Source organism: Salvelinus namaycush, chromosome 16, assembly GCF_016432855.1.
Source record: "Salvelinus namaycush isolate Seneca chromosome 16, SaNama_1.0, whole genome shotgun sequence".
NCBI lineage: Eukaryota > Metazoa > Chordata > Actinopteri > Salmoniformes > Salmonidae > Salvelinus > Salvelinus namaycush.
In genome coordinates this window covers 17,750,915-17,764,544 of record NC_052322.1, presented here as the reverse complement: position 1 = coordinate 17,764,544, position 13,630 = coordinate 17,750,915, and the positions used below count along the sequence as shown (strand labels likewise).

Here is a 13,630-nt window from a genome sequence, read left to right as displayed (position 1 = left end):
TTGGTCATCAGCCACACTCCACACCGCAGCAGAATATGACAAAGCTCAAAAGAAACCATAGCTGGGTCGTTCCACTAAATATTTTAAGTAGAAAATGTGCACCAATATAGAATTAGTTAAATCCTGTTATATTCAAATAAGTGCCCTTCAATATAGACAATATGGTGAATTCAATAAATCTTTTTTTTTTTTTATGAATAAAGAATTACTTAAGTGCTACAATTCAGCATTTTGACATGTCCCTCCATCAACCCTGTGTCACTTTCAGGGAGATTTTAACCCACTTAACCCCAAACTTTCTCCAAGTTTTCACCATCATTGTAAAGTCCTTGTTATTTTGTTGCTTTGACAAAGTAATTTCTGAGAATTATTATTTATTTCATGTGATCAGAGGTTCCTTTGTCTGTCCCTCATTTTAAGGTCGACCCTGTTACGTGAACTGAACTCCAGTTTTAATCTGATGAAACTATTCCTATTTTTTTTTAATTCAAAAGAAACATTGAACATCTAATAATCAAATCATTGTTTTTAAAGCAGGTAACAACCCTGAATCCATTGATAGACAGGCTAGGATGTTTTAAAATGTGGTGAAACTTGCATTCAATTGCCACTCCCTGTTGTAAACAATAAGTTTCCATTTCCCCTGTCAGGAGAGGATTTATGGTTGACTTAAGATGAAATCGTCAACCCTGTCCCTTTATTTTGCACTTAATAGGCACTTACTATATATATTTTTTTTTATTTAACCTTTTGAGATGGGAAAACATGTCCTTTAAAAACCAATTAGGCAGTGTACATGATATATACCATGGTACTCTATCTTGACCGGTAAAGCGAGTTGCTTCGGTAAAAAGTGAATAAACTCCCCAGAGGGATCGAAGTTTCAGTTACTAAAACAACACTGACACTTTTTTTCTGACAAATCTTTCTAAATTTAAATTACACACTTCGGCTCAGAAGAAAAAAATCTGGCCTTGTCTCAAACTGCATTTACACATAAAAATAATACATTATAGTCGGAATAATTTAAAAGGTAAAGGTTCAACAATTTCAAGAAAAAAGAAAGAAAATCCTTTTAATAATTTTTTTTTTTACATAGGAATGTCAGTCATAAATGCACACAGTTGCACTCCTTTAAATAAGCTCCTCTACCTCAGAGGGTAAAGTAGGTAAAGGAGTAAAGGGGAGCGGAGGTCATTTGAGGAAGTCAGTGGGGCAGTGACGCTGTACATCATGGTAGGGTCGGGGGGAGTTGTAGTTTAGACCAGGAGGAGGACGGACCAGGGCCTGTGGAAGCCTGGGCTCCAGTGTGGGGGGGTTAGAACCAGAAGAGACAGGTGGCAGGGGGCTGATGCCTGGGTAGGGAGGTCGCAGGTGGGCAGACTTGGCAGACTGAGGAGGGGCTGGTTGGGGCTCTCTGGGTGGAGTAGCAGGCTTCTGAAACACTGGTTCCTCTGTCTTGGCCACCCCTCCCTGGGTCCTGTCTCTCTGTGCTGGACCAGCGCAGTGGAGCACTTTGGCATCTGACTGGGCCGGGGAGAGGGAGGATGAAAATATTTTACCTGATGTTATGTTCTGGTCGTTGGGCTTGTGTTGGGCGTGCTCCCCCCCGTCCTTCTCCTCATGGTACTGTCTGAGGCGGATGTGCCAGGCCAGGCTGCAGACTGCCGAGACAGTCTTGAACTGGTGGATAACGTTCCGGGGGATGAAGTAGATGTCGTCGTCACACAGCTGCACGCGGACATAGCGGATGCCCTCCCGCCTCAGCTGGTTCAGCTTGGCATCGTCCACCCACTGGACACACTGCAGGGAGATGAGGATTACGGGTAGGCCTACCTGATCCTCCTAATTTCTCCTCATTGTAAAACGAGGATTACTCCCACAAAACACCATGCTGTTCACTGTGTCAACGTTTTTCGGCCATTGACCTTTTTTTAATCCTGATCCTTCCCAAACATAAAAAGTAAGCCTGACGTGTCTGGTATCAAGGTCAACACTACGAACTCTCGAAAATGAAGATCATACACGTCTGGTCATTCTCTGTGGCCAAAATTAAGCCTCTCGTTCCGCTAATTAAAGCTCTAAACTAACTCACTAAATGGCATATTATGTCATCTCCGCTGAAGCTTTCTGCATTAAAATCGGACATTTGACCAGCTATCATCCCACACAGAGAAGAATCATGCATCACCATAACATGTTCAAGGTTCAATGAGAGCTCAGTTCCTACCTGAGACACGGGGGGCTCGTACAGATCCAGCTGCAGCCTCTGGACCACATCGTTAAAGTCCTCCGCGTGGAAACACACCGCATCTTTGGTTATCCTCGGACGCTCACTCCTGTTGATCAAAGAACCGTCACAATAGTTAGCTCACCGGACATATGGATCACACCTAAATAAATGTTGATACAAATCAGGAAACTCAGTGGTTTATAACAAATAACAGGCATCCTTTATGACAACAGTATCACTGGATGAAGCTTCCCAAACTGGAATTCTTTCACCAGTACATTCATACTGCATCGCAGCTGAGAGCAGAGCCGAATGAATGCCAAACACTTCATCAACACTCATCATTCCCCAAACGATACTAGAAACCCACCACTCTCCAAACTGCACAGCCTTCAGCACGCCCACTGCTGCCGTACTCTGCCAGTCAAAGCTCTGGCCCACGTGGTCGGCATGAGCCCTGGTCCGGTCCTCAAACAGCACCTCTCTGGGCTCACTGGTCCTAGGCAGGTAGTGAAGGTTCTTTATCTCATTCATGGACCTGCAAGGAGGAGAGGGAGAGCAGGTAGTACTACAGTCATCCACCCGCAGTGAGGCATAGCCGAAGTTACCCAGGGTAATGCAGGCTGAAATGACATCATGGCTAGAAGGGCCAAGTAGAGCTAAACTATTTAATGATCCTGACTCTGGAAAACTACACTGACTATACAAAACATTAAGAACACCTGCTCTTTCCATGACATAGACTGACCAGGTGAATCCAGGTGAAAGTTATGATCCCTTATTGATGTAACTTATTGATGTTAAATCCACTTCAAATCAAATCACATTTTATTGGTCACATACACATGGTTGTGCTTCTAGTTCTGACAGTGCAGCAATATCTAACAAGTAATCTAACAGTTCCACAACAACTACCTAATACACACAAATCTAAGTAAAGGGATGGAATAGGAATATGTACATATACATATATGGATGAGCAATGACAGAGCGGCATAGGCAAGATGCAATAGATGGTATAAAATACAGTATATACATATGGGAAGAGTAATGCAAGATATGTAAACATCATTATTACAGTGGCATTAACAAAGTGACTAGTGATCCATTTGTTAGAATCAGTAGAGATGAAGGGGATGAGAAAGGTTAAAGAAAGATTTTTAAGCCTTGAGACGATTGAGACATGGACTGTATGTGTGCCATTCAGAGGGTGAATGGGCAAGACAGGCGCACCGTTTTGTGTCAAGAACTGCAACACTGCTGAGTTTTTAAGCTCAACAGTTTCCTGTGTATATCAAGAATGGTCCACCGCACAAAGGCCATCCAGCCAACTTGACACAACTGTGGGAAGCATTGAAGTCAACATGGGCCAGCATCCCTGTGGAACGCTTTCAACACCTTGTAGAGTCCATGCCCTGACAAATTGAGGCTGTTCTGAAGTCAAAGGGGGGGGGGGGGGGGGGGGTATAACTCAATATTAGGAAGATGCTCTTAAATAGGCTTATACTGTATGTATTACTAAGATAAAAGTCTTGTCATGGGATCTACCTGCGCCTTTTGAAGGGAGACTTGGGCATGTCAGCAGTTGGCACCATCTGCTCGCCCGGCCGGACCCACATGATGGGTCCGTCATCACTCTGGGAACGACAGTCCAGCTTCAGACTGGAGAGACTGCCCCAAGGCAGGGTCATCTGGATGGACAAGACACAGAGGGTTAGAGCAACAAACTGTAATATATACTGTAATACACATAGCAGATTTGGAGTAATTCAAGATGCGCACATTGAGACAGAAATACCAAGTAAAAACCATTTCTGTCTCACTTTGTCCGTAAATTATATGTACTCTATTCACAAAAACATAAAATGAATCCATGTACACAGAACAAAAATCTAAAAGCAACATGTAAAGTGTTGTTCCCATGTTTAATGAACTGAAATAAACAATCCCAGAAAAGTGTTATACACACAAGTATATTACTCAAAAATGTTGCACATTGTTACATCCCTGTTAGTGAGTATTTCTACTTTGCCAAGATAATCAATCCACCTGACAGGTGTGGCATGTCAAGCAGCTGATTAAACAACATGATCATTACACAGGTGCACCTTGTGCTGGGGACAATAAAAGGCCACTCTAAAACGTGCAGTTTTGTCACAACACAATGCCACGGATGTCATGTTTTGAGGGAGCGTGCAATTGGTATGCTGACTGCAGGAATGTCCACCAGAGCTGTTGCTAGATAATTTTATGTTAATTTCTCTACCACAAGCCACCTCCAACGTCGTTTTCGAGAATTTGGCAGTACGTCCAATCAGCTTCACAACCGCAGACCACGTGTATGGCGTTGCGTGGGTGAGCGATTTGCCATTGTGGCAGTGAGGTTATGGTATGGGCAGGCATAAGCTACGGACAACAGACACAACTGAATTTTATCAATGGCAGTTTGAATGCACAGAGATACCGTGACGAAATCCTGAGGCCCATTGTCGTGCCAGTCATCCGCCACCCACACCTCATATTTTGGCATGATAATGCATGGCCCCATGTCGCAAGGATCTGTACACAATTCCTGGAAGCTGAAAATGTTCCAGTTCTTCCATGGCCTGCATACAGACATATCACCCATTGAACATGTTTGGGATTTTCTGGATGGACGTATATGACAGCGTGTTCCAGTTCCCGCCAATATCCAGCATCTTCGCACAGCCATTGAAGAGGAGTGTGACAACATTCCACAATCAACAGCCTGATCAACTCTATGTGAAGGAGATGTTTCGCTCTCTGCATGAGGCAAATAGTGGTCACACCAGATACTGACTGATTTTCTGATCCACGTCCCTACTTTTTTTTTTTAAGGCTTCTGTGACCAACAGACGCATATCTGTATTCCCAGTCAATAGATTAAGTTCTAAGGAATTGATTTCAATTGACTGATTTCCTCATATGAACTGTAACGCAGCAAAATCTTTGAAATTGTTGCATGTTGCGTTTCTATTTTTGTTCAGTATATATGTTCTAAACTACTTACAAGGCCCAGTAGGCCAGTAAAACTGAATCCAACGACACTACATCTGTTAATGATAGGGTGAATTCTAAACAAAATCATCCCTGCCTTTTTCATCCGACTGACCTTTAGAAAGGGGGACTCCTCCAGCATGTCCAGGAACTCTGGGAAGTAGTCCCCCACCTCCTCAGCCATGGCTCCCACCAGACTGATCTGTCTCATAGGACCGGCCCTGTACGTCCCCGAGCAGTAGGTCCGACCCACCTGCAGACACACACAGAGGGAGAGGTCATGTTGATTTGGCTAAACCTGAAATTAATGCATTGCCAACACGCATTGGTTTTAGGATATATAATTAGGATATCGGATTAACACTGACCCGGCTGGATGGTTAGTTGAGCATGGAGCCGTGCAAGGCTTTCCAACATTTAGATAACGCTAGTTAGTGCAGTATAATCAAGCAGTGCCCTAAAGACAACATTCACCATGCATTAATTTAGCTCCCCTGAACCCATTAGTAGCCCTTGGATATTCCAGTGGAACAGCTGCATTAAATTAGGCCTAGGCTAATTGTCTGTGTAAACTGCACAGAGCACTGTGTGTGTGTGTGTGTCTGTGTGTGTGTGTGTGTGTGTGTGTGTGTGTGTGTGTGTGTGTGTGTGTGTGTGTGTGTGTGGTGCTATCAGCCCTATGAAGGAAAGGAAAGGGGATACCTAGTCAGTTGTACAACTGAATGCATTCAACTGAAATGTGTCTTCCGCATTTAACCCAACCCCTCTGAATCAGAGATTATGCGGGGGGCTCCCTTAATCAACATTCATGTCTTCTGTGCCCGGGGAAAAGTGGAATGGAAGATGGCGCCGACGGAGATGGCAGCATCGCGACTAGCTCTTAGAAAACTTTGCAGTATTTTGTTTTTTTATGTACTATTTTTTTTACATCATTAGTTCAGGAAATGTTTTGTGTCATTACATACAGCCGGGAAGAACTATTGGATATTAGAGCGGCGGTAACTCACCAGAACTACCTGCATTACGACCAGGAATATGACTTCCCTGGAGCAGATCCATTATCCACTCTCCCCAGAGCAATTGAACTTATTCCAGAGGCCAAAACATTGCTGGTTCGATTTAGGAGGCGCGCACACCACGCATCGCTTCAGAGTATATTACTCGCTAAAGTTCAGTCTCTGGATAACAAAGTTGATGAGCTTAGAACAAGGATTTCTTTCCAGAGAAACATACTTTGTTTCACGGAAACATGGCTCTCTGTCAGAGTCGGTAAAGCCAGCAGGATTCTCAGTACATCGCGCAGACAGGAATAGATCTCTCTCCGGGAAGCAGAAGGGCAGAGGGGTGTGTTTCATGATTAACAACTCATGGTGTAATTCTAGTAACATACAGGAACAAGTCCTTTTGTTCACCCAACTAGAATACCTCACAATTAAATGGTGACCATATTATCCCAAGAGAATTCTCCCCCGTCATCGCCAACGCCGTTTACATCCCACCTCAAGCAGAAACCTTGACGGCCCTCAAAGAACTTCACGGTGCAAACTGGAAACCACATATCCTGAGGCTGCATTTATTGTAGCTGGGGATTTTAACAAAGCAAATCTGAGGACTAGGCTGCCGAAGTTCTATCAATATATTGAATGTGCTAATCGCGGTACTAAGACTCTCGACCATTGCTATTCAAACTTCCGGAATGCTTACAAGGCCCTCCCCCTCACTCCTTTCGGCAAATCTGACCACGACTCCATCTTGCTCCTCCCGTCCTATAGGCAGAAACTCAAACAGGAAGTGGCCGTGCTTCGTACTATTCAACACTGGTCTGCCCAATCGGAATCCACGCTTCATGATTGTTTTGATCACGTGGACTGGAATATGTTCCGGGTAGCTTTCGAAAATAATCTAGATGCATACACGGATACGGTGACTGAGTTCATAAGGAAGGGTATAGGAGATGTAGTACCCACTGTGACTATTACAACCTACCGTAACCAGAAACCGTGGATAGATGGTAGCAGTCGCTCAAAACTGAAAGCGCGAACCACCGCATTTTACCATGGCAGGGTGACTGGTAATATGGCAGAACATAAACAGTGTAGTTATTCACTCCACAAGGCAATCAAACAAGCTAAATGTCAGTATAGAGATAAAGTGGAGTCGCAATTCAACGGCTCAGACACGAGACGCATATGGCAGGGACTACAGACAATCACAGACTACAAAAGGAAAACCAGCCACGTCACCGAGACCGACGTCTTGCTTCCGGACAGGCTAAACACATTCTTAGATCCACCCCAATAGATCCACAGACGATGCAATCGCCATCGCACTGCAAACTGCCCTATCCCATCTGGACAAGAGGAATACCTATGTAAGAATGCTGTTTATTGACTATAGCTCAACATTCAACACCATAGTACCATCCAAGCTCATCACTAAGTTCGAGGCCCTGGGCCTGAACCCCGCCCTGTGCACCTGGGTCCTGGACTTCCTGACGCACCGTCCCCAGGTGGTGAAGGTAGGAAACATCACCTTCACTCCGCTGATCCTCAACACTGGGGCCCCACAAGGGTGCATGATCAGCCCCCTCCTGTAATCCCTGTTCACCCATGACTGTGTGGCCAAGCACACCTCCAACTCATGCCTCCATCATCAAGTTTGCAGACGACACAACAGTAGTAGGCTTGATTACCAAAGATGCCGAGACAGCCTACAGGGAGGAGGTGAGGGCTCTGGGAGTGTGGTGCCTGGAAAACACCCTCTCACTCAACATCAACAAAACAAAGGAGATGATTGTTGGACTTCAGGAAACAGCAGAGGGTGCACCCCCCTATCTACATCGACAGGACTGCAGTGGGGAAGATGAAAAGCTTCAAGTTCCTTGGTGTACACATCACTGACTAACTGAAATGGAGGTCACTGACAGGTCACTGACAGGCCATTTCCATTATGTTTTTAATACTATACCTGAGAGTGGAAGTTTGCGATAGTAGTGGTCTCTATATCCTTCTTCCCCAGGATCTCCATCTTGACCGGCGTGGAGGGGAAGTTGAAGGCAAAGTAGTCCAGGAAGTCAGGTAGGAAGGCAGCAGCCCCGTGCACCACAGCCAGGGCGTAGCGGGCTGCCCCTCGGGGTCTCTCAGAGAAGGCCAGCTCTAGGAACTCCTGGGTGAAGCGCTCCATCTCCACGGGCCGTAGAGAGGACAGCTCATCAGCGTAGGCGTGCAGGACCGACGCTCCGCCGTTGGCCTGGCGCTCCTCGTGGATGAAGCGTCCGTAGACGGTGCCTGTCTGTAGAGACGAGCTGCGGATGAAGTGGTCTTGGGGGGACAGGAAGGGGGGGTGGGTGTGGTTGTGTACACCTTTAGGAGTGTGGTGGTTGTTGGGGCCTGTACCAGGCTGGCAGTGTTTCCCCTCCTTCACATGGCCAAGGCGAGCTGAAGGACTGTGGTCAGCCAGACCTCCATACACAGTCTGGACCTCCTTGTTGAATGTGCGGATCTTCTTACCACGCTCATCCTCACGACGCCTCCTCTTCTTCTTCCTCTTCCTCAACAGGTACACCTCCAGGGACTGGCTGTTCTCATCATGAGGGGGCTCTGGAGGTAGGAAGACGATAGCTCATTACCATGCACATAATTTGTCCATACCAAAATTGCAATTGGTTCACAACTACGAGTATGCAAAACATCATCACCTGTTTACGCACCTTGCATGTGCATCACCTGGCTGCTTCTTTTCAATGTGTAAACAAACAGATTAGTCCGTTTGTCTGCCTTAATTGTAAGTTTGCATACGATTCAAGCAATTAAGAGTGGTGACATTAAGAATTAATATAATAGAATGGAATAGAATATGTAAGAATAACCTACCTTTATTTTTCTTACATAGGCCTACTCCATGTTTCACGTTAGCCTCTGTGTTTTCCTTCTTGAGTTTGAGCTCATTCTCACTGTGCTTTTCCTTGTTCTCCTGTATCTTGGCCTTGGGCTTGGCCACTTTGAGGGGCGTGAAAGTGAACTGTCCAGGCGGCAGAACCGTTTTTTTCCCCCTGTCCAACTTGGCTGCTGCAGATATCACCTTCTGCGCAGGCAGAGGAGGTTGAGGGTGCGTGTCCTTTGCGCCTTTGGTGTTGTTGTGGTGATGGTGGTGATAATGCTGGTGGTGCAGAGTAGGTTTTTCGGTGCTGGAGTTGCGTGGTTGTGGTTGACCATTCTGATGCGGCTGGTGTATTCGCTGCTGTTGAACATCTTGTGGGTGATGGTGGTGGTGATGATGATGATGGAGCTTCACTTTCTTTGCTTCCTTTTCGGATGAACGCTGGCGTTTATCCGCTGACGGTGACAGCTCCCTCTTGTTCTTTTTCTTCTTTTCTTTGGCTAATTTACCAAGACTGTCCCTTACATTATTTTCTACTTTAATACGGCCCAAGTCGACCTGTGCAGCCATTTTGCACGTATATTTAAATGGCTAGAAATTCATACTGCGCAACTCGATCTGAATTTGTAGTTCTTGTATGCATCCAGCGATCCTGTATTTGCAGTTTATTCACCCTTTCTGCTCTACCCGCACTTGATGCGCACGCTCAGTATGTGAGCTCTACGGGTTGTGTAGTTTTCGAGTTGCATGGGCTGTATGGGAGTTGAAGTTCCTTTTTGGGCAATACGTGCGTCTCTGCACGCAATCACTACAGCTGACGTAATGTTTTCTATAACCTGAGCGCCTCTGACAGATAGCCTACTGAATGTCTGTCCCGCGCTATGGCGCGCACTGTTCAAAACATTTCAAATGTAATTTGGTAATGAGCTGTCGGTTCTATGCATATCATGTTTTTCTCAAAACATTGATTCTACAATATATTCTGCATATTGTATTTGCAAATAAAGCTGCATAGTTATTTTGATACTTTCAAATATTTCAAACCAAATAATTTTACTCAAGAATGAAAATTGGGTACTTTTTCCACCACTGGTTATTACAGTAGACAGGATAGATTAATTGTACCATTAAATACACTTTACACAAAGGAATATGTTTATGTTTTCAAACTTTATTTATCAGTGCATGAACAGAATGCCATGACCAGTTTACTTCCTCTCACCATTTTATTTTCTTCTTAATTACTTAAAAAAATAATAGAGCGATTTACATCATTTTTTGGGAATGAAGGTAAGTATTTATACAGGTGCTGTACAATTTATAAACATTTACAACTACCACATAATGTAGAGACCAAAAGGCTGTTCTGTTGAAGCAATGCAAGGCCACATTATTATAGACATACGTGACATGAACAATAAGGATGTAAAAAGGAAACTATATATAACTGTGAAGAGTTAATCAAAATCAGTATACTTTTCTAAGATTTTATCAAGAGATAGCAAAATGTGAATTGAACTACACCACAGGACAAGCATCGCTGACTAATCCGTTTCTCAATAGATTTTCATTTAAAAGCTATTCCATATATTGTGAGTGCATAATTCAATGCAGTATGTAGTCCCTTGTTTTCCATGGTTGGTAGGAAGAGAAGACTGCTTTGTTTAACAGACTTTAAGCTGGACACACAAACGTAAGGTTTTAGTAGATATTTTTCATACATGCTACATAATTTATGCCCTAAAACAGAGTAGGCTATATCATAACAATTGTTTAAAATGATGTTGTGGTCGTGAACCTCAGGTTTCAGGGATTCTGACTGTTTCTTTACTTCCTCCAGGAGAGGGCACTATAGTCTAAAGTGTATCAGAATAAACCAGGATATGTTTGGTATTACCTGGGTATTACTGTAGTCTTTAGATTTATTGAATATTAACATCTTGGACTGGTGCACAATTCAAAGCACATTTTGATGTGCACGTTAGAATAAGAAAAACTGCGGCGTCACAAAAAAATGCAAAGGTCTCAACTTTTAACGTCAATCTGTTTATACAGCTAATTTAACCCCACATTTAGATTAGGAAACACCTTGCTAAATAAGACACATGAGATAACGTACAGTCAAAGCTACAGCAATATCTAAAATAAATACCTGTCAGCTTATAGTAGACACATTTTGCCAGAAGACCTTAAATAGCTGCTTACAATAAACAACATCACGGATTAAGGATGGAACAGGCTGTGAATGGATAGAAATAGAATGTATAGGGATCATAGACTGACATACACAATTATCTAGTAGTCCATATGTCATTTACGTGGCTCATCCAACATGGCGGCACAGTTCAATTGATACAGTGATGCATATGTAATGTACACTAGAACACAGTAATCATGAGCAATATTTGAAGTACTCCCACAGGTGTCTATGTGGCTAAAAAACACATTTACATTTTCAGTGGTTATGTCTCTTCTACACATTCTATTTCTATGCTTAGCTCACTACATCCAAATGTAGCATATGAATACGTAGATAGTGTAGATATATATATATATATACACACACATATATATATATATATTCTTTGTCATAGTTCATCTCAATAAATTACAATATGCTTCATAATAAACACATGTGTAGCAGTAAGTAAACAATATACCTAACCACAAGTGTATGGTCATCAGATAGATGCATATAAAGCTTTGTCGTAATGATCTAAAATCTACTGCAAAGCTGATAACAGCGATTCAGAGTCTACACAGAGAGCATGACTGGACTGGATATGGACAGACAATTATTGAAAACCCAACCCCCTTCATCTTCCAGTGACTCAAGGAGTAATCACCATCACCTCTTTTATACATCCATCAGGGACATAGCAGTGGATCAATCCCACGAGGAACACAAAACGCTGAGTGATTGCCTAGATACGAGCCCATCTTTCAAACCTTCATACAGAGTGACAAACAGCATCCTTCATCAAAGCCTCCTTTCATTACCGACAAAAGAGTTTCACAGAAAGGATTATACAGGACATGAACCAACTCCCTTCCCAGCATGTCCGAGTCTCTGATTGGCACAAAACAGATTGGATTTCACTGTCCTTCACATCAGACAGGCACCCACCGCCACTGCAGAGCCACAAACTGACTGCACTTTGAACATTAAGACAGCCTGGAAGGTTGGCTGAGGCAAACTGTGAAAAGAAGCATTGATATGCAATAGGAGGCAATGTGATGATGAGGAGTAACACAGTGATGCAAAATAACCTCAATCCCCTACACTCCTCATTGGTCCATTCTAAATATCATCAACGCAGATGAGCAGAACTGTAGTCTTGTATGTATCTGTTATGGACGGGTTAGTCCGTCTACGACGCATCAGTTACCCTCCGCATGAGGGTGGATCTTGGCTGAGCTGGGGACCTTCCACGGCCCTGGGGTGATGGTGGCCGGTTTCTTACTGCCGGGGTTCCCGTTATATGTGTGCTCCTGGATAGCAGCACTACTTGTGCTACCCCTGGTATCACTCGGATTCTCTTCCTCCGCCGCCTCTCTGTGTTTGCCCTCTCTTCGACCCCCCTCTCTACGATGCAGGGTTCCGCCCTCAGAGTCTGGCCGTGCCTTCTCCCTCTGTGTCTGGGAGTGGGATCTATGAGGCGCCACCTCCCTGTCCGTCCTACGGCGCTCGCTGGTTCCCCAACTTTCGCTCTCCCTCTCCTGTCTGCGAGTGGGGTCTTCCTCCTGATTACTCCTCCTCCTCTCTCTCCCCTGCGTGCCCTCTCCAGAGGCCGGGTTGGAGCTGGGATGCTGCTGCCCTCCAGAACGCTGACCCTCATCCTGGCCCTTTGAGGGCTGCCTGGAGACTCCTGCCTCTGGATCCCTCCTAGGGGTAGTCTTCCTGGGGCTGGAAGAGCGTCCCTCTCTGCCCTCCCGGCGCTCTCTCTGGCCGTGGCTGTGGGCCTTCCTCTCCCTTCTTACGTCTCCCTCTAAAGACCCGTTCTTGTTTTCAACAGTCCCTGCCTGGCTTCGGTCTCCTCTGTCTGTCTTCCTGGGGCTCTGGGAGCGCTCTTTGGTATCAGCCCGGGCTTCCGTGGCTCTCTTGGGGCTAGCATGCTTGTTGCTGTGGGACATGGAGTCACTCTTCTTGGGGAGGGTGTTGGGACTGGTGTGTCCCCTGTGGTGGTGAGGCTGCTGCCCTCTGGCCTTGTTGGGCTCCAGCAGCCTGGAGGGGGAGGGGGCAGCAGCAGCGGACATGTCCCAGTCAGAGGGCTCTTCGGGGGCAGTGGTGTTGGCGGACGAGGGTGGGGACAGCTCTGAGGTAGACAGGGAGATGGAGGATGGAGAAGCGGGGGATGACTGCTCGTCGGATGCAGAGAGTCTTGGAAAGCTTGAGGGTGAAATGTTCACTTTCTCCTTCATACCTGGAATAAAGGCATTGAGTCATAGTGAATGAGAAATGAAACGGTTTCACCTCTAGCTAACTGAGAGACAGAAAAA

At 45.0% G+C, this 13,630-nt stretch overlaps 2 protein-coding genes across 2 annotated transcripts in view; both read right to left on the bottom strand.

The window, feature by feature from the left end:
• Positions 1-413: 413 nt before the first annotated feature.
• On the bottom strand, positions 414-9,797 carry LOC120061096 (lysine-specific demethylase 9-like). Its single transcript, XM_039010634.1, has 7 exons — positions 9,124-9,797; positions 8,219-8,850; positions 5,367-5,504; positions 3,782-3,924; positions 2,604-2,771; positions 2,231-2,339; positions 414-1,803 (listed from the first exon to the last, which is right to left on the bottom strand). Exons 1-7 carry the CDS (start codon positions 9,698-9,700, stop codon positions 1,195-1,197), a joined length of 2,376 nt encoding a protein of 791 aa, XP_038866562.1. The 5' UTR covers positions 9,701-9,797; the 3' UTR covers positions 414-1,194.
• A 484-nt stretch (positions 9,798-10,281) lies between these two features.
• The window catches only part of LOC120061095 (membrane-associated guanylate kinase, WW and PDZ domain-containing protein 3-like), a 184,142-nt gene continuing 180,793 nt past the window's right edge, over positions 10,282-13,630 (bottom strand). Inside the window, exon 23 of the mRNA XM_039010633.1 lies at positions 10,282-13,554. Coding sequence (XP_038866561.1) covers positions 12,512-13,554 — 1,043 coding nt within the window. The 3' untranslated portion in view covers positions 10,282-12,511. The remainder of the gene's footprint in view (positions 13,555-13,630) is intronic.

Coding starts and splice junctions, on each gene's coding strand:
- LOC120061096 (XM_039010634.1), bottom strand. CDS start 9,700: ATGGCTGCACAGGTCGACTTGGGCCGTATTAAAGTAGAAAATAATGTA. Junction 3,925..5,366: donor AGGAGTCCCCCTTTCTAAAG/GTCAGTCGGATG, acceptor TTGTCCATCCAG/ATGACCCTGCCTTGGGGCAG. Junction 2,772..3,781: donor TCTCCCTTCAAAAGGCGCAG/GTAGATCCCATG, acceptor TCCTCCTTGCAG/GTCCATGAATGAGATAAAGA.